The sequence below is a fragment of the Zalophus californianus genome, chromosome 10 (genome assembly GCF_009762305.2).
Source record: "Zalophus californianus isolate mZalCal1 chromosome 10, mZalCal1.pri.v2, whole genome shotgun sequence".
NCBI lineage: Eukaryota > Metazoa > Chordata > Mammalia > Carnivora > Otariidae > Zalophus > Zalophus californianus.
Genome location: NC_045604.1, coordinates 270,558 through 295,396, shown reverse-complemented (window position 1 = coordinate 295,396; position 24,839 = coordinate 270,558). Strand labels below are relative to the sequence as shown.

The 24,839-nt window shown below is 49.3% G+C and overlaps 1 protein-coding gene and 1 long non-coding RNA gene across 9 annotated transcripts in view; one reads left to right on the top strand and one right to left on the bottom strand.

The window, feature by feature from the left end:
• The window catches only part of GATAD2B (GATA zinc finger domain containing 2B), a 90,190-nt gene extending 69,346 nt beyond the window's left edge, over positions 1–20,844 (top strand). For 7 of the 8 annotated variants that reach the window (XM_027609848.2, XM_027609847.2, XM_027609846.2 and 4 more), the window contains 10 exons: positions 4,465–4,800; positions 8,576–8,705; positions 10,117–10,248; positions 10,532–10,663; positions 11,105–11,275; positions 11,791–12,106; positions 13,073–13,275; positions 14,173–14,283; positions 14,436–14,553; positions 15,509–20,844. In XM_027609848.2, the coding sequence (XP_027465649.1) occupies positions 4,465–4,800; positions 8,576–8,705; positions 10,117–10,248; positions 10,532–10,663; positions 11,105–11,275; positions 11,791–12,106; positions 13,073–13,275; positions 14,173–14,283; positions 14,436–14,553; positions 15,509–15,642 (1,783 nt within the window). In that variant the 3' untranslated portion in view covers positions 15,643–20,844. The remainder of the gene's footprint in view (positions 1–4,464; positions 4,801–8,575; positions 8,706–10,116; positions 10,249–10,531; positions 10,664–11,104; positions 11,276–11,790; positions 12,107–13,072; positions 13,276–14,172; positions 14,284–14,435; positions 14,554–15,508) is intronic. The other variant, XM_027609845.2, reaches the window with a different exon arrangement.
• A 1,018-nt stretch (positions 20,845–21,862) lies between these two features.
• LOC113931873 lies at positions 21,863–22,994 on the bottom strand. The gene is made up of 3 exons (XR_003522902.1): positions 22,922–22,994; positions 22,044–22,229; positions 21,863–21,902 (listed from the first exon to the last, which is right to left on the bottom strand). It is a non-coding gene; the product is annotated as an uncharacterized LOC113931873 (long non-coding RNA).
• Between the last annotated feature and the right edge of the window lie 1,845 nt (positions 22,995–24,839).

The window sequence follows — 24,839 nt, the reverse complement described above, 5'->3', positions numbered from 1 at the left end:
GTCCTTTTGTGTGTGACTTACTTCAGTTTGCATGTTGTTTTCAAGATTCCTCCATGTTTTATTGGATTTTGAGGCAGAATGGCTAGATGAGTAAAAAGCAAGTAAGGAAAATTTTGGTCAGAGTTCTCAAGGCATCTCTTGGGAAAGACTACTTACCTTAGACATTTGAAATAATCTGTTTCTGGGGCACCTCGGTGTCTCAGTCGTTAAGCGTCTGCCTTCGGCTCAGGTCACGGTCCCAGGGTCCTGGGATCAAGCCCTGCATCGGGCTCCCTGCTCGGCGGGAAGCCTGCTGCTTCTCCCACTCCCCCTGCTTGTGTTCCCTCTCTCGCTATGTCTCTATCTGTCGAATAAATAAATAAGATCTTTTAAAAATATATGTTTAGGGGCCCCTGCTCCACAGGAAGCCTGCTTCTCCCTCTCCCACTCCCCCTGCTTGTTTTCCTTCTCTTGCTGTGTCTCTCTCTATCAAATAAATAAAATCTTTAAAAATATATATATATATGTTTAAAAAAATATGTTTCTGGTTTCTGCCAACTTCTAGTGTATCTGTTTATTTCATTGGAGTATAATGGGGGGGAGGTATTTGAGCAGTGTTCAACTGTTTATATAAGCATCTGAGAAGCCAGGATGATGATGGTGTCCCACACTCCCTTCAACTCTAGGTTATTGAAGTTTTGTTGCTTTGTTATATATTTTCAGTGCTCATGAATATAATTTGTCCCAAAACTTGGAACACTGTGCCATATTAATTTGCATTTATATGTCTTGCTGTGTTCTTTTCTGGAGTATTTTTTGCATCTAGGTGTATGATCAATTGAGTAACAGACTTTTCCCACCTGCAACTTCCCAGTGGACCTCTCAGTATGAGATGTTTTGTTTTTTTAAAGATTTTATTTATTTGTTTGAGAGAGGGAGGGAGAGGGAGAAGCAGACTCCCCACTGAGCAGAGCGCCTGATGTGGGACTCGATACCAGGACCCTGGGATCATGTCCTGAGCTGAAGGCAGACGCTTAACTGACTGAGCCACCCAGGTGCCCGTCAATATGAGATGTTGATCAAGTTCCCTGGAACACTGTTACTGTGGAGTTGGGACTTAACTTTTGATGTTCCGTAGCATTCAGCTTTCCAGTTTCCACCTTGTGGGTATTTTTCAGAAGTAAACCACTTCAGAAATAATGTGTATCAAAATACCAGATCTTTAGGGGGACCTGTAGCCAAACACTGTTTGTATATTCTATAATATGTCTCCTATCTGAAGCTGTTAAAACTAAGAGGTTATGGAGAAGTTGGAACCTCATGCGCTGCTGGTGGTGACGTAAGATAGTAGGGCCCCTTTGGAAAGCAGCCCAACACTTCTTCTAAGTGTTGAACAAAGAGCTACCATGCAGCCCAGCAGTTCACTCCTAGTTCTTTACACAGGAGAACTGAAAACATGTTCATACAAAAACTTGTACACAAAAGTTCATAGCAGCATTGTTCATAATAGCAAAAAGGGGAAAAAACAAGTGTCCATCAGTTGATAAATGGATAAACAAAATACATCTATACAAATGGAATATCCTTTGGAGATAAAAAGGTACAAAGTAATAACACAGGCTACAAACATGAATGAACCTTAAAAACATGATGCTCAGTGAAAACCAGTCACACACACACAAAAAAACCCACGTATGGTTCCATTTATATGAAAAGTCCAGGGGTGCCTGGGTGACTCAGTCAGTTAAGCATCCAACTCTTGATTTCGGCTCAGGTCATTATCTCTCAGGGTCATGAGATCAAGCCCCACATCTCCCTCTGTGCTGGGCATGGAGTCTGCTTAAGATTCTCTCCCTGCGGGGCACCTCGGTGGCTGAGTCGTTAAGCGTCTGCCTTCGGCTCAGGTCATGATCCCAGGGTCCTGGGATCGAGTACCACGTTGGGCTTCCTGCTCGGCTGGGAGTCTGCTTCTCCCTTGCTCTCTGCCCCTCCCCCACCCCCACTTGTGCTCGCCCTCTCTCAAATAAATAAATAAAATCTTTGAAAAGAAGAAACATTACCCCAAAATTCAGAGATATGGCTTCTGATTTTTTTCTGATCTCCAAAATGTCTGTTTCCTTTTGTTGGATTTTTTTTTTTTTGGTCTCAGGAAAGGATCAAATAGCTCTTATTTTATTCCTCACTACAAGAAGGAAGATGCCGCAAACACAAACCCATTTTTCTTTGCAAGAGTACCAGTTAACACTGGCAGTTTTCTCTGTCCTCCTTGAGTCTGTGAATTATTGGGTCTGATCTCATGTTTTAGGTATAGAAGTCATAACCCTAGGGTATAGAAATTAAATTTTGTTGAGCATCTTCTGAGTCCCCACTTTTACAGATAAAATTGAGATTTAGGGAGGTAAAGTAACTTATTAAATATTTGACCTTATAAAAGTAATTAGCAGTTTGATCCTATGTTTCTATGACTCAAAAAATGTTCCTTCCAGTGCCTCATTGCTGTTTCCTACCAGGAAAATAGCCCTGGATTTAAAAGTATGGAAGAAATTCTCCATTTAGATTTTGTTAGCATGAAAAATCAAAGTGAGAGGGAAAATGTTAATTTTCTTGCCTTTTATATTTTTTTGCATAAGTAGAGAAGGTATTACCTCTTATCAGCCTAAACACCTGAGTCTTTCATTAAAGCCAAGTATCTTTTTTTTTCTAAGTAGGCTCCATGCCCAGTGGGCTTGAACTCACAACCCCAAGATCAAGAGTCACCTGCTCTACCAACTGAGCCAGCCAGGCACCCCCTAAAGCCAAGTGTCTTAAGATATTGAATCTTTGGGGGCGCCTGGGTGGCTCAGTTGGTTAAGCGACTGCCTTCGGCTCAGGTCATGATCCTGGAGTCCCGGGATCGAGTCCCGCATCGGGCTTCCTGCTCAGGGAGTCTGCTTCTCCCTCTGACCCTCTTCCCTCTCGTGCTTTCTATCCCTCATTCTCTCTCTCTCTCTCAAATAAATAAATAAAATCTTTAAAAAAAAAAAAAGATATTGAATCTTTCGGCGCCTGGGTGGCTCAGTTGTTAGGCATCTGCCTTTGGCTCCGGTCATGATCCCAGGGTCCTGGGATCGAGCCCCATGTCAGGCTTCCTGCATTGGGCTCCTGCTCAGCGGGAAGCCTGCTTCTCCCTCTCCCACTCCCCCTGCTTGTGTTCCCTCTCTCGCTGACTCTCTCTGTCAAATAAATAAAATCTTAAAAAAAAAAAAAGATAGTGTATCTGTAGAGACTTGCTGCATCTAGATAACTGAGGCTTCCCGGGCACCTGGGTGGCTCAGTTGGTTCAGCGACTGCCTTCGGCTCAGGTCATGATCCCGGAGTCCCGGAATCAAGTCCCACATCAGGCTCCCTGCTCAGCAGGGAGTCTGCTTCTCCCTCTGACCTTCCCCCCCTCTCAGGCTCTCTCTCTCTCTCATTCTCTCTCTCAAATAAATAAATAAAATCTTTAAAAAAAATAGATAACTGAGGCTTCCCATTAAATGCTCTTTATTTCATCTTTCTCGTAGTCCTCCATAAGATAGGCCAATTAAAGATATGCCTGGGTGACTTGAGGAACTTCCCCATTCATAAAAGATTCTTTTCCAGGAGAATTTGGTATGATAGTTAAAACCAACGTATCTGGGACACCTGGGTGGCTCAGTCTGTTAAGTGTCTGCCTTCGGCTCAGATCATGATCCCAAGGTCCTGGGATCAAGTCCTGAGCCCCTCTGCCGCTCCCCCTGCTTGTGCTCGCTCGCTCTCTCTGACAAATAAACAAAATCTTTAAAAAAAACCAACAACAAACCAACGCATCTGACTTTGAGCATACAGACACAAAAAGCCAGTCACAAAAAAAAAATGTTTATTTTCTGAGAGATGTAGGCTTTTAATGGACCATCCAGGTGAGTGTAGTGGTGATATAGTAAGGACCTCAATGACTAGAAGGTAGTTGAAGTTTAGTTTCCACTGCTAAAGTTGACAATGGAGAAATCTCCTTTAGTATAGGTGTTTTGGAAAGATAGAAGGTAGGTTAGCTCAGTGACCTTTGAAATTCCATGTGTCTATGATTATTTTTTTGAAGTAAGCTCTGCACATAATGTGGGGCTTGAACTCACAACCCTGAGATCAAGAGTTGCATGCTTGGGACGCCTGGGTGGCTCAGTCGGTTGGGCGTCTGCCTTCGGCTCAGGTCATGATCCCGGGGTCCTGGGATCGAGTCCCACATCGGGCTCCGTGCTCCGCGCGCGGGGAGCCTGCTTCTCCCTCTGCCTCTGTCTCTCTCTCTCCGCCTCTCATGAATAAATAAATAAAATCTTTAAAAAAAAAAAAAAAAAAGAGTTGCATGCTTTACCAACTGAGCCAGCTGGGTGTCGCTGTGATTCTTCTGAGTACCTCTTCCACTCACCCTAGTTCCTTACAGACTGTTGAAGGGGCTGGGTTCTGATCTCACTTGTATTCTCCTTTCCGTAGGATGGATAGAATGACAGAAGATGCCCTTCGCCTGAACCTGTTGAAGCGGAGCTTGGACCCAGCGGATGAGCGAGATGATGTCCTGGCTAAGCGACTCAAAATGGAGGGGCATGAGGCCATGGAACGCCTGAAAATGCTGGCACTGCTTAAACGGAAGGATCTGGCGAATCTTGAGGTGCCACACGAGTTGCCCACCAAGCAGGATGGCAGTGGTGTCAAGGGCTATGAAGAGAAGCTCAATGGGAATCTCAGGCCTCATGGAGACAACAGGACTGCTGGAAGGCCCGGCAAAGAAAACATCAGTGACGAGCCTGTGGATATGAGTGCGAGGCGGAGGTACGGCACTGTTCAGCTGCCTCCTGCAGTGGGGTCTCCTCATAAATTAAGCCTGTGAAAATGGGATGAATTCCAGTGAGAGGAGGTGCTTCTTGAAAGAAGACATATGTGTGCCATTTGGCTTGACCATGAATTCCTCTCACTTCCAAATGAAACTTGGTGCCTCATATATCAGCTTAGCGCGGAGAATCCTATAGTTAACACCCTTAAGATAAAGGTCATTTCTGGATGAGGGAGGCACCGTAGAGCTGGAAGTGAGATGATGCGGGCTTCACTCTTAGGGCCATTTTAGGAAGGCAGCGGACTTTCCTTCAGGTCACCTTTAGAGTTTTAGAATCTGTTTGTTACGGAGTCCCCACTTCTGTTACATCCAGAAGCATGGGCCTAGCTTCTCTTTTGTGAACAAGGAAATTGTCTTCATGTGCTAATTCTCTGCATTCTTGCTTTATGCCACTCTCTTCGACCTCTACATACACATAAACATACACGCACACATGTGCGTGTACACTCTCATGCACACGTTTTCACAGGACTTTTTTCTGGTGTCTGTCAAGGCTGAGTGCTTGAAACAGTGAGAGGTACCGACTGAGGGTGACGACTTCCAGGACAGTGAATCACAGTGTAGACAATCCTTGCTTTAAGAACATTCAGTTTATTAATAGTTCAGGTATAGCTGATAGGGCATGAGAATGATCCTTTAGTGTCCACTTGCCCTTCAGCTGGCCTTGCTGAATTTGTCTATGACTGAAGGGGGAAGAAAGGGACAGTTAGAGCCTTACCTGGGATTCTTTCTCTAGCTTTAATGTTTACTTACTATTACTGTCCCAGGATTATTTTTTTAAACCACACCCAGTGAGGGAACATTCTTTTTGGTAATAGCATTTAAAACCCTTAGGAAACTTTAAATAAATTCCCTATTGGTCATAAAAAGGAGAAAAATCCTTGGGTAGCTTGGAAGCTGTATGTAGTGTCAGCAGAATATTATGAAAATAGATTAATTCCGAGATCCTTTGGGGAAAAAAGAAAGCAGATGAATGAGATCATGCCCCTGAGCAACCCACTTGCCCATAGCCACCGTCACCCTTCTGGAGCAAGTACTGATCCTACTTGGGAGGAGGAAGACGACAAATATCGGATGGTTCCTCGCATCCCGAGTTGGCCCTGAAAATGCATTTTTCATAGAAACATTGCTGTACATTTTGGTGAGATCTCAGTAGTGCTATTAATTGGTATTAAATAAATTTTCAAAATTCTATGTTGGAAAGTCAGACTGCCCTGAAAACCCTACCATTGCATTTAATTTTATTTTAGGGATGAACTTTTGAAACTTGATCCTCTGGAAACCAGGAACTGTTTTTTAATGGTCTCCAGGAAAAAGAGGGTTAATGTAAACTATCTAGATTCCCATTCTACATGGAAAAATAGGCCCCATTGGCCCCTGCCGCTCTTCTCCCCTTTCACCAGATATACTGACAGTTATTTCCACTTAGCCCCAGGCTTTTTATAAGAATGAACAGGATTGATAGATTGTTCAGCAAGAAGAACAACAGTGTCTTTATCTGGATAAAAGAAGACAACTTAAAAGCAGAAAGAATGAAGAGCCCCTCCCATCAATGATAGCCACATCATAATTGCCTAAATTTTTTTTTTTTTGCCATCAGTTGGGCAGGTTACAATGTATATGAAATAAGGCGTGTGTGAAACCACTGCTTGCTTATATTTTGGAATGCTAGAGAAACATGGCCATTTTCTTTCTGTTGTTTTTACAACTGGAATGAGGATTAGAAGTTACATAGCTTTTGGGAATCTGCCAGTCTGGGTCATAAGTGAGGTCAGCAACAATTCAGGGTTTTAGTAATCTCCAACAGGTAAAGTTTCATACTTAAGAACACCAAATAATGTAAATCGTATATATATTTGGGAAAGTAGCAAAATAATTTCTGTCCCCGGAAGGCTTAATTAATGAGACCAGAATCTCAAGTCAGATGTAAAAAAACAAAGAATGAAACAAAACTTGACTTGGGTTTTGCCTTGCCTGTGCTGTTATCTATTGTGGGTCTGATTATATCCAGGAATAAAATATCATTTAGTTAGGGTTATTCTCAGATACAACTCCTTGATAAATGCTGCTTGGTTCCAGTCTCCATCCAGGAATGTCTCTACCTGTCTTGTTGCTGAGCAGTCCATCAGCAGTGGGTGCCATTCATTTGAGCAAGGAGGAATTCTTAGAGATAATATTGATATATGTATTCCAGCCAGGACCAGAATGGAAGGAGCTTTGGACTGTTGATGTAAATAAACATTGGGAAATCAAGTAGAATTAGAAATCCACCACATCTCAAAATTAGTCATCTGTGTTAGTGTTAGGGATGGGAGACCGGGATGAAGGAATATAGAAATGAAAAATGAAATCACCAGAAAATAAAATCAAACACTGTGAGGCCTGACCATTATTCCAGCAACTTGGGGTCAGAGAAAAACGGGCTCTTCTCCTTCTCCTGGCTTCTTTTTCTGTAACCTTACATCCTCAGCTTGCCATCTGTGACGAGTGGTTATAGAGCAATCCAGACGAATGTCATAGTTCCCAACATAGTCACACATGTCACTCTGTCCCTTTATTCTATCTTCTCAGCTAAATTTGTTTGATTTTACTAACTCTGTTTTACCCTGTTGAGAAATTGGATGTTCACCCCATCTAGGCAGGGTGCCCTGTTCAAAAAGTATCTGTGACCCGACAGCTGGGAGAAGAGACCCAGAGAAATGGTAGAGAGGCTCACAGGACTAAAGATCTTTGGGTGTTAGGGATTGGAGTTTCATGTTTAAGTTACAACTACAAAATTGCTTTAGATAATATGTTTTTCTAACTACACTGAAGATCTCGAGGAAGTAGGTTCTGGGAAGATATCTTTGAGTTAAGAAATCAGAGAGTTAGAAGATGTGGTTATTGATTTGGGAACCTGAGGCAGTTAGAATCTCCAGAATTCGGTGCCATTTTTTATCATCTTAGAAAAACAAGTATGATGCTTTTATGGCTAGCCCCAAAAGACCAAAACTACAATTGTCTAATAAGATTGGGAATACAGGGACCCAGTGTGGAAGGTTTAGATTTCAAAGTCGTTTCTAGAGAGTTTCTTGCTGCGGGAAGATGCTAAGTGGCAGTCTGGCAAGTAGATGCATTTTGGAGTTTCAGTCCTCCAGAAGGCTGTAGACTTGGCCCTGTCCATTCCTTCAAGCAGCTGACAACAGTACCTTCTTTTGCCTTAACTTGTGACAGGACAGACTACCATTAGGGTTGTCATAAAACCTCCTCTTCTGTGAATCCTCATTTAGCCAGGACCATGGTGTTATGGGCATAATGAGCTTAGGACCCTCGTTAGCACTGTGCCCCCCCCACCTTTGCCCTTCCAGCTAGCTGTTTCCTTCTTGAGCCTCTACATAACTAATGAGACAACCCAAAGGAGAGTGAGATATAGGGGAAACATTTAGAATTTTGATTCAGATCAACGTGATAACACTCACCTCTTATTCCCATTTCTGAAGCCAGTCACTGTGTGTGTGTCTTGTCCCTACACAAGAAAATTAGACGGAAAGTACTGTGACTGAGGCTTTAGCACCACTCCTGTCTTGGTATTTTCTTCATCCTAGGATTTGAATCCCCTGGGTGCATTGGGACAGACCTAATAAGTTCCCTTGAATTTCTTTGTTCAGTAGGAAAAAAGTTTTAACTTTTCTGTGAACCTTCACTGTTGAAATACCTTAATATTTTCTTGTCTAGTGAGCCAGACCGAGGAAGACTGACTCCCTCCCCAGACATCATTGTTTTATCTGATAATGAGGCTTCCAGTCCCCGTTCCAGCTCCCGAATGGAAGAAAGACTCAAAGCAGCCAACCTAGAGATGTTTAAGGTAAAAAAAAAGAGAGAGAGAAGAAAGAAAAAATATCTTTCTTCATTTTTTGCTCCTCCTATTTTAAGAGTCCCAGTTCTGTGTTTTTATAGTTTACTTTTTTAATCTAAGTAATTACCCATTGATGAAACTTTTTATAAGTGATTCTCAACCTCAAGGGCATGCCCTTTAATTTTTTAATTTGTTTTATTTTTCAAAGATTTATTTATTTTTATTAGAGCACAAGCGGGAGAAGGGGCAGAGGGAGAGAGGGAATCTCAGGCAGACTCCCCACTGAGTGCAGAGCCCAACATGGGGCTCGATCTCACGACCCTGAGGTCATGACCTGAGCTGAGATCAAGAGTCGGGTACTCAACCAGCTGAGCCTCCCAGGTGCCCCTAAAGATTGTTTTTAAGATTTTATTTATTTATTTGGCAGAGAGAAAGCACAAGCAGAGGAAGCGACAGGCAGAGGAGAGGGAGAAGCAGGCTCCCTGCCGAGCAAGGAGCCTGATGTGGGGCTTGATCCCAGGACTCTGGGATCATGACCCGAGCCGAAGACAGATGCCTGACCAACTGAGCCACCCAGGCGCCCTGCCCCTAAAGATTTTATTTTTAAGTAACCTGTACACCCAACATGGGGCTCGAACCTGCAACGCCCAAGATCAAGAGTTACATGTTCCACCTACCTACTGAGCCAGCCAGGCACCCCAAGGGCATGCCCTTTTACAGGGAATTAGAACGGAGTGAAGAGGATAGTTTGACAAAGCTTATTCAGTATAACTTATCTTTGGAAAATACGAAAACAAAACTTCATAAGTCACATAAACTCTTGGCTGGAACCACTCTATCCTGGTTCTCATAATATGAAGGGATTCCTCAGTTTTTATGTATATCTAGAAGAAACTTGGCTTAAGAAGATCCAGAAACATTATTTTAAAGGAAAGCAGTGTCGGGTGCCTGGGTGGCTCAGTCCTTAAAGCTTCTGCCTTCGGCTGAGGTCATGGTCCCAGGGTCCTGGGATCAAGTCCCGCATCGGGCTCCCTGCTCAGCGGGAAGCCTGCTTCTCCCTCTCCCACGCCCCCTGCTTGTGTTCCCTCTCTCGCTGTGTCTCTCTCTGTCAAATAAATAAATAAAATCTTTTTTTGAAAAAAGGAAAGCAGTGTTTCCCTGTGGCCATTCTTCTGTTTTGCCAGAAATCTGGTTGATTATGATTTATATGTGGTCTCTCCTTTCATTCTGTAAGCATTTTTTGAGCACCTGCTGAATACCAAGCGCTGTGCTGGAATCCAGGGACACAAAAATACCAGTCCCAGTGCTGCTTCTGCTTGGTGTGGAAGATGATTTCAGACCGAGAAGAAGAGATCATCTTGCAGGAAGGGACTCTTTGTCTGGGTGCCTGCTCCCATAGCTAGCCCTCCTGTCTCCTTAGGGGAAAGGTGTGGAGGAACGGCAGCAGCTCATCAAGCAGCTGAGGGATGAGCTGCGATTGGAGGAAGCCCGGCTGGTGCTGTTAAAGAAACTGAGGCAGAGCCAGCTACAGAAAGAGAACGTGGTCCAGAAGGTATTACGCCCTAGTAATACGGGTCTGGGTTTGAGAATGGACTCCCCCAGGTAGGTTCGGTTGGGTGGCCCATTCTTCTCTGGTTCCATGGTTTTTAGTTTCTAAGAATAGTGACTTTTTTTTTTTTTTTTTTTTTAATCTTAGGCTTTAATCAAGAAAGCCTTGATTCCATTTTTGTCATTTTTCCTCTGGTCAACGGAAGCTTTATTCCAACAAGGAATTTTAAAAGTCTGGGAGTGTTCCAGATTTCTGCCTCTGTTTCATTGTCTTTTCTCTCTCTCAGACCCCAGTTGTGCAGAATGCAGCATCCATCGTTCAGCCGTCTCCTGCCCATGGGGGACAGCAGGGCCTATCCAAGCTTCCCTCCCGGCCTGGGGCCCAAGGGGTTGAACCACAGAGTCTGAGAACATTACAGGTATGTGACGCACCTTGGGGTCTTTGTGTCGGAGAGCCCTGGCTATCCCATCTCTGGTTTGGGACTTTTGTGACAATTCTAGAAGAACCTGGCCATAGTAGGGATGCTGTTACTCAGTCCTGGGTCCCTCCTGGCATGACTTGGTATGTGGTACTAGGTGGCATAGTAGGGTGAATAATCCTTATCTTCCCATTGTGGTTTTTCTTATCTGGATGTTTCTAGCTTAGCCCATTTCCATCTAGGGTTAGATAGCTTATACCAAGTAAAACCAGGGAATTCCTACCGCTAATCAGGATTTACATTGATGGTACATTTATTCCGTAGATCATTAGACAAAATTACCCACTCTGTGTTTCCACTCAGCTATGTGTTACAGACAGTGTTAACCTCATTGGCGTTTTACCAGCTATGACTACTTCTTTTCCTCTTCTCCCCCTTCAGGGTCACAGTGTCATCCGTTCAGCGACCACTACCACCCTCCCACATATGTTGATGTCTCAACGTGTTATTGCACCAAACCCAGCCCAGCTACAGGGTCAGCGGGGCCCACCCAAGCCAGGCCTTGTACGCACCACAACACCCAACATGAATCCTGCCATCAACTACCAACCGGTAAGAGAGCCCTCATGTGGAAACGGAGAAGTCTTTTATTGCATTCCCTGTTGAAAGGACCATAGTATTTAGGGGTTTGGACATAGAGAAGCTGTAGGACAACCCAGGGTAGTTTTGGTGGAGCTTGAATTGACAGCAGTCCTGAAAGTGGTAGCACAGGGGAGTTCCCTGAGGACAGGAGTGGACAAAGGGAGGCTGTACAGCAGAGCAGCGGTGAGCCTGACACCTGCCTGGAAGAAAGCAGGGGCCTGGGGAAGAAGAAGCATAAGGACAAAGGACAGAGAGCATCCCCTTGTTTTCAGCTCTCAGCAGTTGTCAGTCCTAGCCACTATCATTCTCCTTTCCTGTGTGCTGGAGATCTTTTTCATTGAGGTTGGACACCTCCTATCTTTTCCTGAGTTTTGGGAGAGCTAAGCAGTCCAGACGAGGTTCAGATAATGTTTTCTGCCATGAAAGCAAGACTTGGTCCTTGCTCCCACATCCCGTCACTGACCCCTGTGCTCCCTGCATTCCAGCAGTCGAGTTCTTCTGTTCCCTGCCAGCGCACAGCATCCTCTGCCATCTATATGAACCTTGCCTCCCACATCCAGCCAGGGACCGTGAACAGAGTGTCCTCACCACTTCCTAGCCCCAGCGCCATGACTGATGCTGCCAACTCCCAGGCTGCAGCCAAATTGGCTCTTCGCAAACAGCTGGAAAAGACACTCCTGGAGATTCCACCCCCTAAACCTCCCGCTCCCTTGCTTCACTTCCTGCCTAGTGCAGCCAATAGCGAGTTCATCTACATGGTGGGCTTGGAAGAAGTTGTACAGAGTGTCATCGACAGCCAAGGTGAGGCTACTTCCTCTGGTCAGTCTTTTATCTGAGCAAGAGGCTGCCAAGCCTGATTGACAAGTGACCTCTCCTTACTCTTGCCAAACCACCTGTCATTCGTTATTCAGAGGCTGTTCGGGAGCAACATAGCAGAAATGCTTTTTGTGTGTCTATATAGCTTAGGCTTCATATTTTTACTGTATTTTGTGTATCTTGTATAGTTTTTGCAGTATATTGTTTAGTTCTTTTCAACGGTGCCTAGCATGATGTATGCATAATTTGATGAGTAGAACACTTACTGTTGATGTCCGTGTTTGTGTGGCATTGTGCTACATTATCATGTTCAGTCCCTGCCGTTTGAGTCCTTAGAGTTGAGAAAGTAGACTTACTGAAGGAGATAACTCTGACCACATAAAAGCTGTGAAGCAGCCCTGAACCAAACTGTGAAGTATTAACACTAACAGAAGTTGCTAAGCCTGAATTTCCAAACATGGGGACTTAGGGGGACACCTGACAGTAGAAGAAAGTGCCTGAAAGTATTGACTCTAAACAGATCACAAAGTGAGTGATTCAGACATTGATAGCTAAAAATTGTGAATGTCTGGGCCGGGGATCAGTGCAGTCTGACGTAAAAAGATGCTATGAAGCAAAAGTGTTGGTGGAGTTGGATGGATCCAGTGTCCTCTGAATGAAGCAGGTTTCTGTCTCGCTGGCGGACGAGGAAGTCAGGGAGCATGGGTTCTTGGGCCAGTTTTGTCATGAGCAGCCACGCTTCTCAGACTTGGCTTCCTCGTCTGTGAACGGGGTGCTGTGCTCTGAGTTTCCTAAGGTGACGTTGTTACAATTGAATGAAATAAAAGTATTTTCTAAATTGTAGAGTCTCCTTCTTACTTCAGCAGAATAATCTTCTGAAAAATTGATTTGATGAAGAAACAGGAGGTGGGGAGTGTGAAAGCCCTGATGATTCTTTTTGTTGGCATCTAGGCAAGAGCTGTGCCTCACTCCTGCGGGTTGAACCCTTTGTCTGTGCCCAGTGCCGCACAGATTTCACGCCCCACTGGAAGCAGGAGAAGAATGGCAAGATTCTGTGCGAGCAATGTATGACCTCCAACCAGAAGAAGGCTCTAAAGGCTGAACACACCAACCGGCTGAAAAATGCTTTTGTTAAAGCCCTACAGCAGGAACAGGTAAGAATTCTGACTTCTCACCAGCCACCTGCTCAGGTTGGCTTTTCCCAAAAGGTAGTTCTTTCTAGTTTTAGTGGAGTCGTCTGTGTGATCCCCGCGGGTCCCCGACGACCTCGGCTCCTGGTACCTCAAGGCCCGGGTTCCCTGCTTGTTTGCTTCCCATTTCCATTTGACTGTCTCTGGTTGGGCAAGAGCACAACGACAGAGTGGTCTGGGGTGGGGAGGGACAGAAGGCTCAGATGTGGCTTTCCATCCCTAGTGGCACCAGAGAAGTCCCTCCATTCACTCAACTTCATTTCCTCCTCAAACAAATGGATTTTGGTGGGAGGGGTTTATACCCGAACCTCTTGGAGAGACAGAGTCTCTCTAGTCCATGTTTGGCAAGGAAATGACAGTGGAGAGAGAGAACTGTGACATGGCCCAGGGGAGAGGAGTGAGTGGACCTGCCCTGTGGTGTTAGCGGAGTCAGGACACCCGGGAGAGGGGAGGGTGTGTTGGGAGGCTTGGACCCTTCTCCTCTATCCCGTCTCCACCCCACCACTCATCAGACCCCTTTGGGTAGCATCACGTATCTTCTGGAAAATGGGGAGACAAGAGTCAAAACTAAAACCTCAGTAAACTTGTCGGCGTTCATCACTCCAGTCAGCCGGTTGCCACCACCCAGGCCTCTCCTGCTCGAGTCTGAGCACCAGCTTTCCTGGACAGACGGATCCCCGAATCAGCGAAGCAGTGTTGGCTGCTTGTGCCCAGAGATCTTAGCGCACCTACCCCACCCAACTCTTGCCTTTTCCATATCCCACCTACTCGCTGGCAGTGTTAGAGATAAGAAGACCTCTAGGTTTTCTGGGTAGGAAATGGAGTACTGTCCCGCCAAGTTGACCTGATGACTCCCGACAGGAAATTGAACAGCGACTCCAGCAGCAGGCAGCCCTCTCCCCCACTGCGGCTCCAGCCGTGTCCAGTGTCAGTAAACAAGACACCATAATGAGACATCATACGCTTCGGCAGGTGAGGTTCTCTGGGAGGGCTCATCAGCTGTTGGTCCCATCTTGTCCTTTTTCGGTGGGAAGTCATTCTCTTCCGGGCTCCCATACCCTTCCCTCCCCCTTGTCCCTTCGGTGGCGGCTGCATTGTGATCCACCGTCTGCTCACCGTTGCAGGCTCCACAGCCCCAGAGCAGCCTGCAGCGTGGCATACCCACCTCTGCCCGTTCCATGCTTTCCAACTTTGCGCAGGCGCCCCAGCTCTCTGTGCCCGGTGGCCTCCTCGGGATGCCAGGTAAGAAGTGCTGCTGGGATCGGCTCCCTGGGCAGACAGCTGCCGCTTCTGTTTCTGCTCTCTTTTTAGGCCCCCTCCCTTCACTCTGTTATTTGGCAAGTGTTGGCTAAATTCATAAAAACATTCAAGACACAGCACACTGGGGTTTTGTTAGTGAAAACGGCCCAGTCCCTGCCCTTCCCGGTTCGCTGTCTTGTACGCCCTGTTGGGCGTGTGGTTGCTGATCTCTTGGGGAGAAGAGCAGGGTGCTGTTTGAGAATGGAGGGATGCTGCTTCACAGTCGGCAGCCCCAAACCCAGAGCAGATTCCGTGAGTGCATCTCTTTGCTTTGGTTAATGCCCTCTCACCACTTTTCTTTTTTTTTTTTTTAATATATTTCCTTTGGCCACTTCAGAAATTGAGATATTATTTTATTTATTTATTTATTTGAGGGTAGGGGAAGGGGCAGAGGGAAAGGTATAGAGAAACTTTTTTTTTAAAAGATTTTATTTATTTATTTGAGAGAGAGAGAATGAGAGAGAGCACATGAGAGGGGGGAGGGTCAGAGGGAGAAGCAGGCTCCCCGCTGAGCAGGGAGCCCGATGTGGGACTCGATCCCGGGACTCCAGGATCATGACCTGAGCCGAAGGCAGTCGCCTAACCAACTGAGCCACCCAGGCTCCCTCACCACTGTTTTCTGACTCTCCCACCTCTTCAAGACCGTGCTTATTATATTCCTGGTAGGACCGAAGTGTCAAGAAGACCTTGCTCCCTAAAGCTGGGGTGCAGAGGGGCCGTTGGCCGCTGACATAAAGCTTCACTGAGTCTGCACAGGTGCAGACAGCTTCTGCAGCTTCCTCCCCAGCTCCAGCTCTGCGCCCCCAGCTGGCGCGGTCCAGAAGGTTCCACCGCCTCTTCTAATGCCTGCCCCTCCCCGCCCCCCCCCTCCCCCCCCGCTTTTGTCTCCTGGGTCCAGGTGTCAACATCGCGTACTTGAACACCGGCATTGGAGGACACAAAGCTCCCAGTTTGGCAGACCGACAGCGGGAGTACCTTTTAGACATGATCCCTCCCCGGTCTATAGCGCAGTCCATCAGCGGGCAGAAATAACGCCCGCCCCTCGTGCTGCCCAGCCTCGAACCCTCTGCCCCCTCCCGTCGCCCCCAACGTCCGTCGCATGCAGTGCCTGTGCTGGTGCCTACCATACACGGAAAACAAAACCGAAACAGAAGACAACCCTAGAAACCGACAGGAAAACGCGCGCCTGCCCCACCGCCCCTTCCTCCCACTGCTGCGATCCTGCTGCTCTTGTCTTCTCTCCAGTTTCCGCTCACAGTGAGGTGCTCTTCGCCTCTGGTAGAGGTCAGAGTGAGGTCCTGGGGAGACATCTAAGCCCTCTGACGCGTGTTTCTAAAGTTTTTATGCTATAATTATTGTCATTTTTAACGATGTTGTGTGTCCTCCCTTTGTTCAGTGGACGGTTAAACCTTTTTATTTTCCCTCAGTATTTTTCTTTTTCTCTTTTCTTTTGCCTTTTTTTTTTTTTTTTTTTTTTAACACAGATGACGTTCAGATAAATGACAGGAGCATTGCAGGGGGTTCCCCAATGGGACGTGACTGGGAGTGTTGGGGGCAGAAATTTTTAATGCACTTGACCTGGGGTGGGGTGTTGGCATCAAACAGAGGACGTCAACCCCGGGTGTCTCTGGTCTGGACAGTCTGGGAGGCAGTGTTCATACTGAAGTTGGGCTCTGAGAATGAGGGGAAAGATCCTGGAGGGAGAAGCTTTAATCCACAGAGAAGGGGGCAGGGACATATGAGGACAAGCCAAGAGGAACGGAGGCTGGTCCTGGCCTCCTGGATGCTCTCCTGGTCCCAGTGGAGATGGAAGTCTCTTCCAGGTCAACTAGCCCAAAATTATTTCATCTTACTTGCTTTGTAAAATTCTGCCCCTCCCCCCTGCCTTTTTAATCCTAATCTGCTCCTGGCAAGAGGGAAGCGCAGCCCTGTTGTAACTGAGTTAGTTGGTGTCCTAGAAGTGAGACAGAGGAGGGAAGAGATAGACTGGGGGTGGGGTGGGGAGACGAAGGGCTTTGTCTCCCAGCAGGTGAGACCCCATCTGTCTTTCCCTCCACCCTGGGTGCCAGGTGCCAGGAGGGGAGGGCAGGGAGGCCTGACCAGCTCGGAGTCCGGCACTAAGTGCAGTACCAGCTGCCCAGAACCAGACACCTCTCGTTAAAACCAGCTCTGCACCTCTGTGCAAAGTAGCTGTTGTCGCCCCCCCCCCCCAGAACTCTATTAATTTTCCTTTTGTGTTTTCAGCTTTTTCTTAAGAGCTACTAATGTAGAGAATGAACTGAATTGTGCAATGTTGCTGTTCTGGGGTCAGGGGAGGTTAGCATCCCATCTGCCCACACCCTGGGGGCGGGGGGCAGGGACCAGGCTGGTTTGAGGTAAGGGAAGCCCCTTCAAGGTGGGGGTTTCTGCTCTCCTGTAATGTTCACTCACCTGCCTGTGCCACTCTAGAAGCTGCCAGAGTGCGGGGAAGGGGGGAAGGGTTACTTGGAGCAGAGAGGTGTGAAGACGAGTTTGCCCTTGAAAGCCACCTGGAAAAATTCCCCCCCTTTTATGTTAAGAAATTAAATAATTTTTTAAAGTAAGAAGGCACTTTTAAGATTAACACACACACACACACACACACACACACAAACTGCACACCTTCCCCATAAAGTGTGGGGGTTGGGGGGGTGGAGAAGGAGTCGGGATCAGGCTCAGTACCCCCCTCTCCCATACCCCAGAGCCACTGCGGGTTACTATACTGGCCCTACGGGCCTCCCTGGGTTTTTTCTTTCCTCCCTTCCCCCAAATTCATTGAGCACTTAATAAAGGAGCAGAGATGCAGCCTGTGTCTGGGCTCCCCCAGTGGTGAAGTGATCTGAAGCTAGATGCTAGTAACAGATGATGATGGGGCTGTTCGGAGTATTTTTCAGGGGGAATATGGTACCCCTGACTGTAAGTGGTGGGAGAGGGAGGGGGTTATGAAACTGGGTCTGGGATTATTTTAAAATTATATATATATATATAAAGATATATTCTTACATCTTTTCTTTACCCTCTGTGCTTTGAAAGCACTGGATAAATCGTTTGGTTTTGCTTTTCTCTCTTCCACGAACTTGGAAGCTCCCCCCTCCCCCCCGCCCAAGTCATCTTGCCTTGTGGCAGGTCTGTCTAGCCTCTTCCACCCCGCCCACCACGATGAAGTGCCATTTCTGTTATGTCTCCCCTCCCCCAGCTCGGAGGTACCAGGCGCCCAAGCCTGTCACTTGAGATTAAAAAGTAAGGAACAGAGAATGTGCAATACCGTCTGGTTGGGGGCCATCCCTGCCCTGAGCTGAGCCTCCTCCCTGGGAGCCAGGCCACCTTTGAATGGGGTTTGGAAGTAGGATGTGTAGACAAGAGGGGAGTAGTGGGGAAGGAATGCCCAGCCGAGTGCCTGCCAGGGTGCTGAGGTAACGGGTGGACGGAGGACAGGGAGAGCCCTCCCTGCTGCTGTCCCCTCCGGCTCAGTTGCGCAGAGGCTGCTCATTGGCCAGTACAGCTCCGTGGCCCTTTGCTCCGTCGCTGAGGTTTGGTTTCTTACTCCTCCTCCCCGTTTTCATACCCTTCCCTGGGATTCGTGATGGGGGTGAGTTTTCCTTAATCATGGTGAAGTATTAGCCTTCCACCTCCTCCCTCGCTGCCCACCCCCATCCTTCTGTCTTCCTTGTTTCTCTAGGTTTTCATCACTGATCACCTCGTGTCCCTCCGAGTCTCTTGTTGCTCTCCATCCCCCGGCTGGGCCCACAGACACTAAACCTCATGCCTAAAGATGGGAGGAAAACGCTCTGTTCAGAGTTATCCTCTCCCCCAGGGCCCTGAAGCTCAGGGGGTGATTAGAGTGAGGACCCCCTGGTTCTTCCTGGCTTCCTCCGTATCCAGAGGCTCTCCAAGTCGTGGTTTATGGACAGTGGCTTACTCCCTAGACGCCCAAAATGAGTAGATGAGTAAGAAAGCTTGGGTAAAGCTGAGGGACAGAGGTCCTCATTTGTCAATTTTTTTTTAATTTTTAATTTTCATTTTCTATTTTTGTCATTTGACCACAGCATCTGGACTTTCTCCATCCCTGGAATAAGTATTTTTCCACATTTTTGGATGTATGTATGGTAGACAATTTTTTTTTAAGACACAAAGATAAATGTTTTCCTGCTTTGGTTACCTTTCCTTTCCCCTTTAAAAGGACTTAGCTATAGAGCCGCTTTGTAAAGATGCTTCTTGGTATTTTACTTTTGCCCCTTTCCCCAAGCACTCCTTCCCCCTAACCCTCCTCTCCACACCCCACCCCACCCAGCCCTAGGCTCCCCTGCCCTCCAACAAGACCTTCATTAGCTTATGATACTTGCTGCCGAGATGTTATAACAAGGACTCATTTCGTGTATATAAGCTATTTCTTGATCCATTTAAAAGGAATTGTACATTGTGTAGGAAAAAAAAAAAACCTGAAAAAGAGAAAAAAAAGCCCTCGCCATGGATATTGTGAAACTGTGTTATGTCATTTTGTAATGTGCCCGTTTGTGTATGATCCGTGCAAAAGGGTTTCTGGGGAAGGGGCGGGGGTAGGGAGGCAGGGCTGTGGAGGGTGGGGCGGGGAGTGGGCCGGGCCCAGCACACTGAGACTGGCGGCTGCTCCAGCCCCATCCCTCCTTAGAGATGCCACCTCCCCCACCACCCACCCCTAATTTGTGCCTTGCCTCCCGCCCTGGAGTAGTCCTCCGGGTCACCAGCACTGCCTTGGCAGAGCCCACTCCCTACCCTAACCTGCCCCCCTCCCTACACCCCAGCATTAGGTGGATACTGTGGGGAAGTGCTGGGGGGTCGGGAGGTAGCCGAGGAATGGGGCAGTTCCCGGGGGCATTGAAACCAAGTATTATTATGAATTGTAACTGTATTTGCACTGTTTTTTTTCCTCTGATTGCATCAGCATATATACAATATACCTATATAACAAAATTCAGTGTCAAGCTTTCTTATGCAAGGGATTTCCCCCACCCCACCCCCCCAAAAAAGAACCTAGTTCCATGGGTCTTTGAGAGTAGATTATCAAGGGGTGATAGGATTTTAACAAGTCATCCTAAGAAAGCCTCACGTACGGAGCCACATACATCTGCACACGGTTTTCGGCTTCGTAAAAATTGGGGTGAGGTGGGTCACCATGAAAGCTAGAGTTCCTGGTCTGGGCCGTGGAGAGTGAAGCGCCACAGCACACGGGGTGGGGTGGCAGCACCGTCCGGAGACCTGGGGTCTGGCCCCGGGCTTTCCCACTAACTTGCTTTGTGACCTTTGGTAGAGTTCATTTTCCGGGTCTCGGTTTTCTTGTTTGTGAAGTGACAGGGGAGATCACCTGGCCACCAAGTGTAAAATTCTACCTTATGCTTCCTTCCTCACCTGCAAAACAACAGCTTGAGGTGGGGAAGGTGTGGGGCTGAAGATGCAGGGAGGACACCTACATGTTGAGGTGCAGTGTGTGACCATGCCCGTGAGGGCTGCCAGGCCCCTGCCAATACTTTGGTTTTGGGAGAGGCAGCAGAGTGATGTCTAGACATCAGGAGACCTGTGACTGCTTTGCCCTCAGACCCTCGACCCCATCACAAGCAGCCACAGGGCCCTTGGGGTGCTTGAGCAGTGGTGCCCGGGCTGGTGGTCTAGTCACGCACACCCTTTGTGAGCTGCAGGGTGCAGAACTTGCCCATCTTCTTGATGACAACGTAGCAGAGCTCAGATGCACCCCAGTTCTTGTCTCCTTCAGAACTCACGTGAGCCCTTGCAGGCGGCTCCCCACAGCCTGGGCTGAGGCTCCCACACTCCAGGCTCCTAGCCGGGGAAGCCTGGAGAGAATCTGGGAAGGTGGCTGAGGCCTGGTGAAGGCTGGGGCAGAGCAGGGTTGGGGCGGGGAGCGGGGCTGGGGCGGGATGGGCCTCTCTGAATGGGGGTGGGGGGGGCAAGACCCTTTTGCACAGGCTCTAAGTTTCCTTTTTTTTTTTTTTTAACTCATTCTGATTTTCTGCATTGTGTTTGGAAATTAAAATGAAAAAACTAAGACCAACAGAAACTGGTTTTCAAAAAGGCAAATACACTCCCATCTGTTTCAGATGCTGCTGAGCATTTCAGCAGTAACAGATTCAAATAATAAGCTAATTTTTGGAGAAAGGATTAAAAGAAAAAACTTTGTAATATTTATCACTTGCAAGCTATGTTTAATAAAGAAAGGAATGGTTTCTAAACTTCCCTGTGGCTCGTGCTTTAGTCCTGGCAGGCAGGAGGGGTGGCAGTTTGGTGGGGGAGTTCCAGGGGTGATTGGGGGAGGAGCTCTGCCTGTGCTCCCTGCAGGTTTGGGGTAGCTTTGGGTGCCCCCTTTCCTTCCAGTGGTTATTGACAGCCTTTGACCCCGCACCTTCATGTGGAGTTGGTGTTCTAGAAGCCAGTGACCTGATGACTGAGGGTCTGACACTATTGGGAAGGAGGCTGGGTCCCCAGCTGTCCTTGGCCCTTCCCGTCGTACTGCTCCGGTCTCTCCTGGTCACTGAACCCTCCGTAGTGTGCTGGTTTCCCGGGGTGGCGGCCTTCGGAGCGCCTCCACTGCCCTGCGGCCGTTCCTTCATCCGCACGCGGCGTCCTCCGAGTTCTCCTTCCAACCCAGAGTAGTAACCAGATCCTAATTTATTTTTTCCATTTGGCTTTTTATTTCCAACAAAGCACTTCGGTCAAGGTCCACCCAGAGGTTGAAGTTTGGGGCTGGGTTTTTTTTTTTTTTCTTTTAACTATGCACTTAAATTTAAATCCAATTAACATATTATGTATTGTTAGTTTCAGAGCTAGAGTCAGCGATTCATCACTTAGGTACAACACCTGGTGCGCATCCCCTCATGTGTCCTTAATGCCCATCACCCAGTGACCCTGCCCCCCACCCCTCCCCTCCAGTAGCCTCCAGCAGCCCTCCGTTTGGTTCCCTGCAGTCAAGAGTCTCTCACGGTTTGTCTCCCTCTCTCTGATTTCGTCTCGTTTTATTTTTGCCTCCCTTCCCCTATGATCCTGTTTCTTTTTTTTTTTTTTTAAGATTTTATTTATTTACTTGACAGAGACACAGCGAGAGAGGGAACACAAGCAGGGGGAGTGGGAGAGGGAGAAGCAGGCTTCCCGCAGAGCGGGGAGCTCGACGCGGGGCTCGATCGCAGGACCCCGGGACCATGACCTGAGCCGAAGGCAGACACTTAACGACTGAGCCACCCAGGCGCCCCTATGATCCTGTTTCTTAAATTTCACACCATACTCAACACCTAAGGAACAAATAATCCAGTCAAAGAATTGGGCAGAAGACATGAACAGACATTTCTCCAAAGAAATACAAATGGCCCACAGACACATGAAAAAATGCTCCACGTGAGGCTCGGCATCAGGGAAACGCAAATCAAACCCACCATGAGATCCCACCTCACACCAGTCAGAAGTCAGGAAACGACAGGAGCTGGCGGGGATGCGGAGAGAGTTTGGGCCTGTTCTTAACGCCTGGGTCCCCTGCTGCATCTGGTCGAAACCGGCCCGTCCCTTCTGCAGAAGGCGCAGATGCGCCGCGGCAGGACCAGCCGTGCCGAGGTCTCTGCATTCTGCAGGGGCGCAGAGGGAGACGGTTCGGGGTCCTCCTCCAAACCCCGGGTTTTCCTTCCTCCAAGATCCTCCCTCCTTTGGTACCACACAGGATAGCCATGGAGGGCTGTTCTGGGGCTTTGGCTTCGGGGTGTGGTAGGGCTGGGTGAGGCGGGACAGTGGGGTCCTGGGTGCTGCAGGCCAGCAGAGAGCAGAGGGGAGGGAGACATGCTCTTCAACACCCGCATTCGAGGGGCACCGAGGGGTGGGGTGCTCCACAGCCTCCCTGCTCCCTCCACGAAGGATTCACAGCCACCACAGGCCCAGCGCCAGCCGCTGTCTCCTCTCAAAAATAGAAATCAAACTGGGAGGGGTGCTCCGCCGCCCACAGCAGGGCCAGGGCTGCGGATCTGGAAAGAGGGAGATGGCTGTTCGGTTGCTCAGAGAAGCAGCTCCCATCAGCTCAGATGTTCAGGACTTTCATGGTGTTGGGACAAAGGGCAGGGAGCTCCCTTTGCCCACTTGCCCACTCGAGACTATGAGAAGTGCGGGCTGCCTGTCCCTGGGTCTCAGCTCAGGCACAAGGAGACGGATGTCAGACTAGGGGTCCTGGCCGGGAGGTAGAGGTGAGCCCCTTGCCCTGCTCCCCGCCTGAGGAGACCCCTGAAACTATACGTCTTTGGGTAGGTTCATATCTGGATCAAGAGCATACCCTGGATGGGGTTATGAGGCAGGTGTAACGGTGTCAGGGATGACTCCCAGCTGAGCTTGGTTTAATCTGAGGCTCTTCAGTGTGTTGGGGAGAATGACACCCATTTCCTGAGGGGGAGGGAGGAACAAAGAAACCACACGGTCTTCCCTCCCTCTGTGGTCAGGCCTGCACTTCGGTGGAGAGGAGCGGAGGGACCCGTGGTTCTTTCCAGACTCCAGGGTGATGGCACAGGGGAGGTATTCTCTGGTGGGCCAGCTAGTGCCATCAGGGGGGAGCCCGCTTGGAGGGCCCTAGGACAAGGGCGGCTGTCCCAGCCACGGTCAGGCCTCAGCTCCGGGCCTCAAGCACACCACTTGCCCCACCCACTCCGCGCCGGTGAACCGCCCCCTCACCTGGAGGATGATTTCGGTCTTCTCTCCCTGGAGCCTGACCTCAGTGGTCCCCAGCTCGGTCAGAGGCAGGCAGAGGCAGTGCCGAGGAGCACCCTTGGTACCCCGTCTGCAGAGGAGGCTGCCCAGATAGGGACCTGCCTGGGGCCTCCCTCCGGCTTAGCACACTCCCCGTGGGCAGAGGGCACAGGCAGCAGCCGCCTGGCTCTGGCCCACTTCTGCCCGCTGTCCTCTGCCTGGGCGGGGCACGCTGTCTGCCCACCAGGCCGGCCCTGCTCCACAGCTCTGGGAGGGGTGGCCGGCTCTGCCTCTCTGCTCTGTGGCCCCCGGCCACAGTATGCGGATCGTCTCCAAGCAGCTTTGCAGGTGCTGTGGGCAGCAGAGCCGCGAGGCCCACAGGGACACCACAGCCCCAGGCAGCGGGGGGCTCCCATCCCGACTGCAGGAGCACCCAGCCTTGGACTCTGGACACAGTGCCATCCATCAAAGCCCAGCCCCTCCGCCTCCCTGAAAACTGACATCTGTGGGTCCTATGGGAGGGGCCTGCGTGCCCCCGGCCTGCCACCCTCCCACTGGACCCCACCTCACACAGGAGACAGCTGCTGAGACCCTGTCCGTAGCCACTGAATGCCTGGAGCTGGATCTCATACAGGGCGGCTGGCTCTGCGGAGAGCAGCACACGGGGAAGGCCGCAGGGCTTTCTGGGCTGGAAAGCTCAGTGCCTGGCAAAGGACACGGAGAAGGGGGCCAGGGGGCCGAAGAAGGGTCAGGGCCTCACCCAGGTCTGTGCAGAGGAAGGGGTGACACTGTGAGGCAGGAGCAGGGGTCCCTTGAAACGAGCAGCTGGTGGAAGAGCTTGAGGCCATGGATGGGCCCCCGGCTGGGGTGGCAGGAGCCGGGAGGCCTGCACGCCATGTCGGTGGAGAAGCCTAGGGCGGCGGAGGCTGCAGAGGACATGGAATGGGCTGGTCTGCGGGGCTGGGGAGGCTGCCACTCACCACGGCCCATGGTGGAGGCGTCCCTGGAGGTGGAGTCCCGGCTGGCACCCTCCGCTGAGGAGGCCCGCACGTGGGTGGAGTCGGCTGTGGTGGGCGCCAGGCTGGGGGAGACATGCTCAAAGCTGCCTTCGCCCACGGCCTCGTGGAGTTCTGGGCCAGCTGTCTCTGAGGAGCAGAGCAGCTTGGCAGCTTAGCACCCCTCTTCCTCAACACAAACATCCCCCACTCCACAAAGGGGGCATGAAGCCAGCCAGGTCTCCACAGAGAGCAGGGAAGGGGCTGCAGAAATCGGAGCTAGGATGAGAAGGGGCGCAAGGGCATGAAGAGACACCAGGGTCACAGACCCAGAAGCCCAGCAAGGACCCAGCCAGGTCTGCGGATTGCGAGGAGTGGAAGGAACTTGCCCAGGGGTACCAGCCATCAGGCGCAGGGGTGGCCAGGGATTCCTGTCTGCCCACCCACACCCCACCTCCCACAGGCCGGAGGGTCGGTACATAGCCAATGATGTCCCTGTTGGGGGCAGGTGGTTCC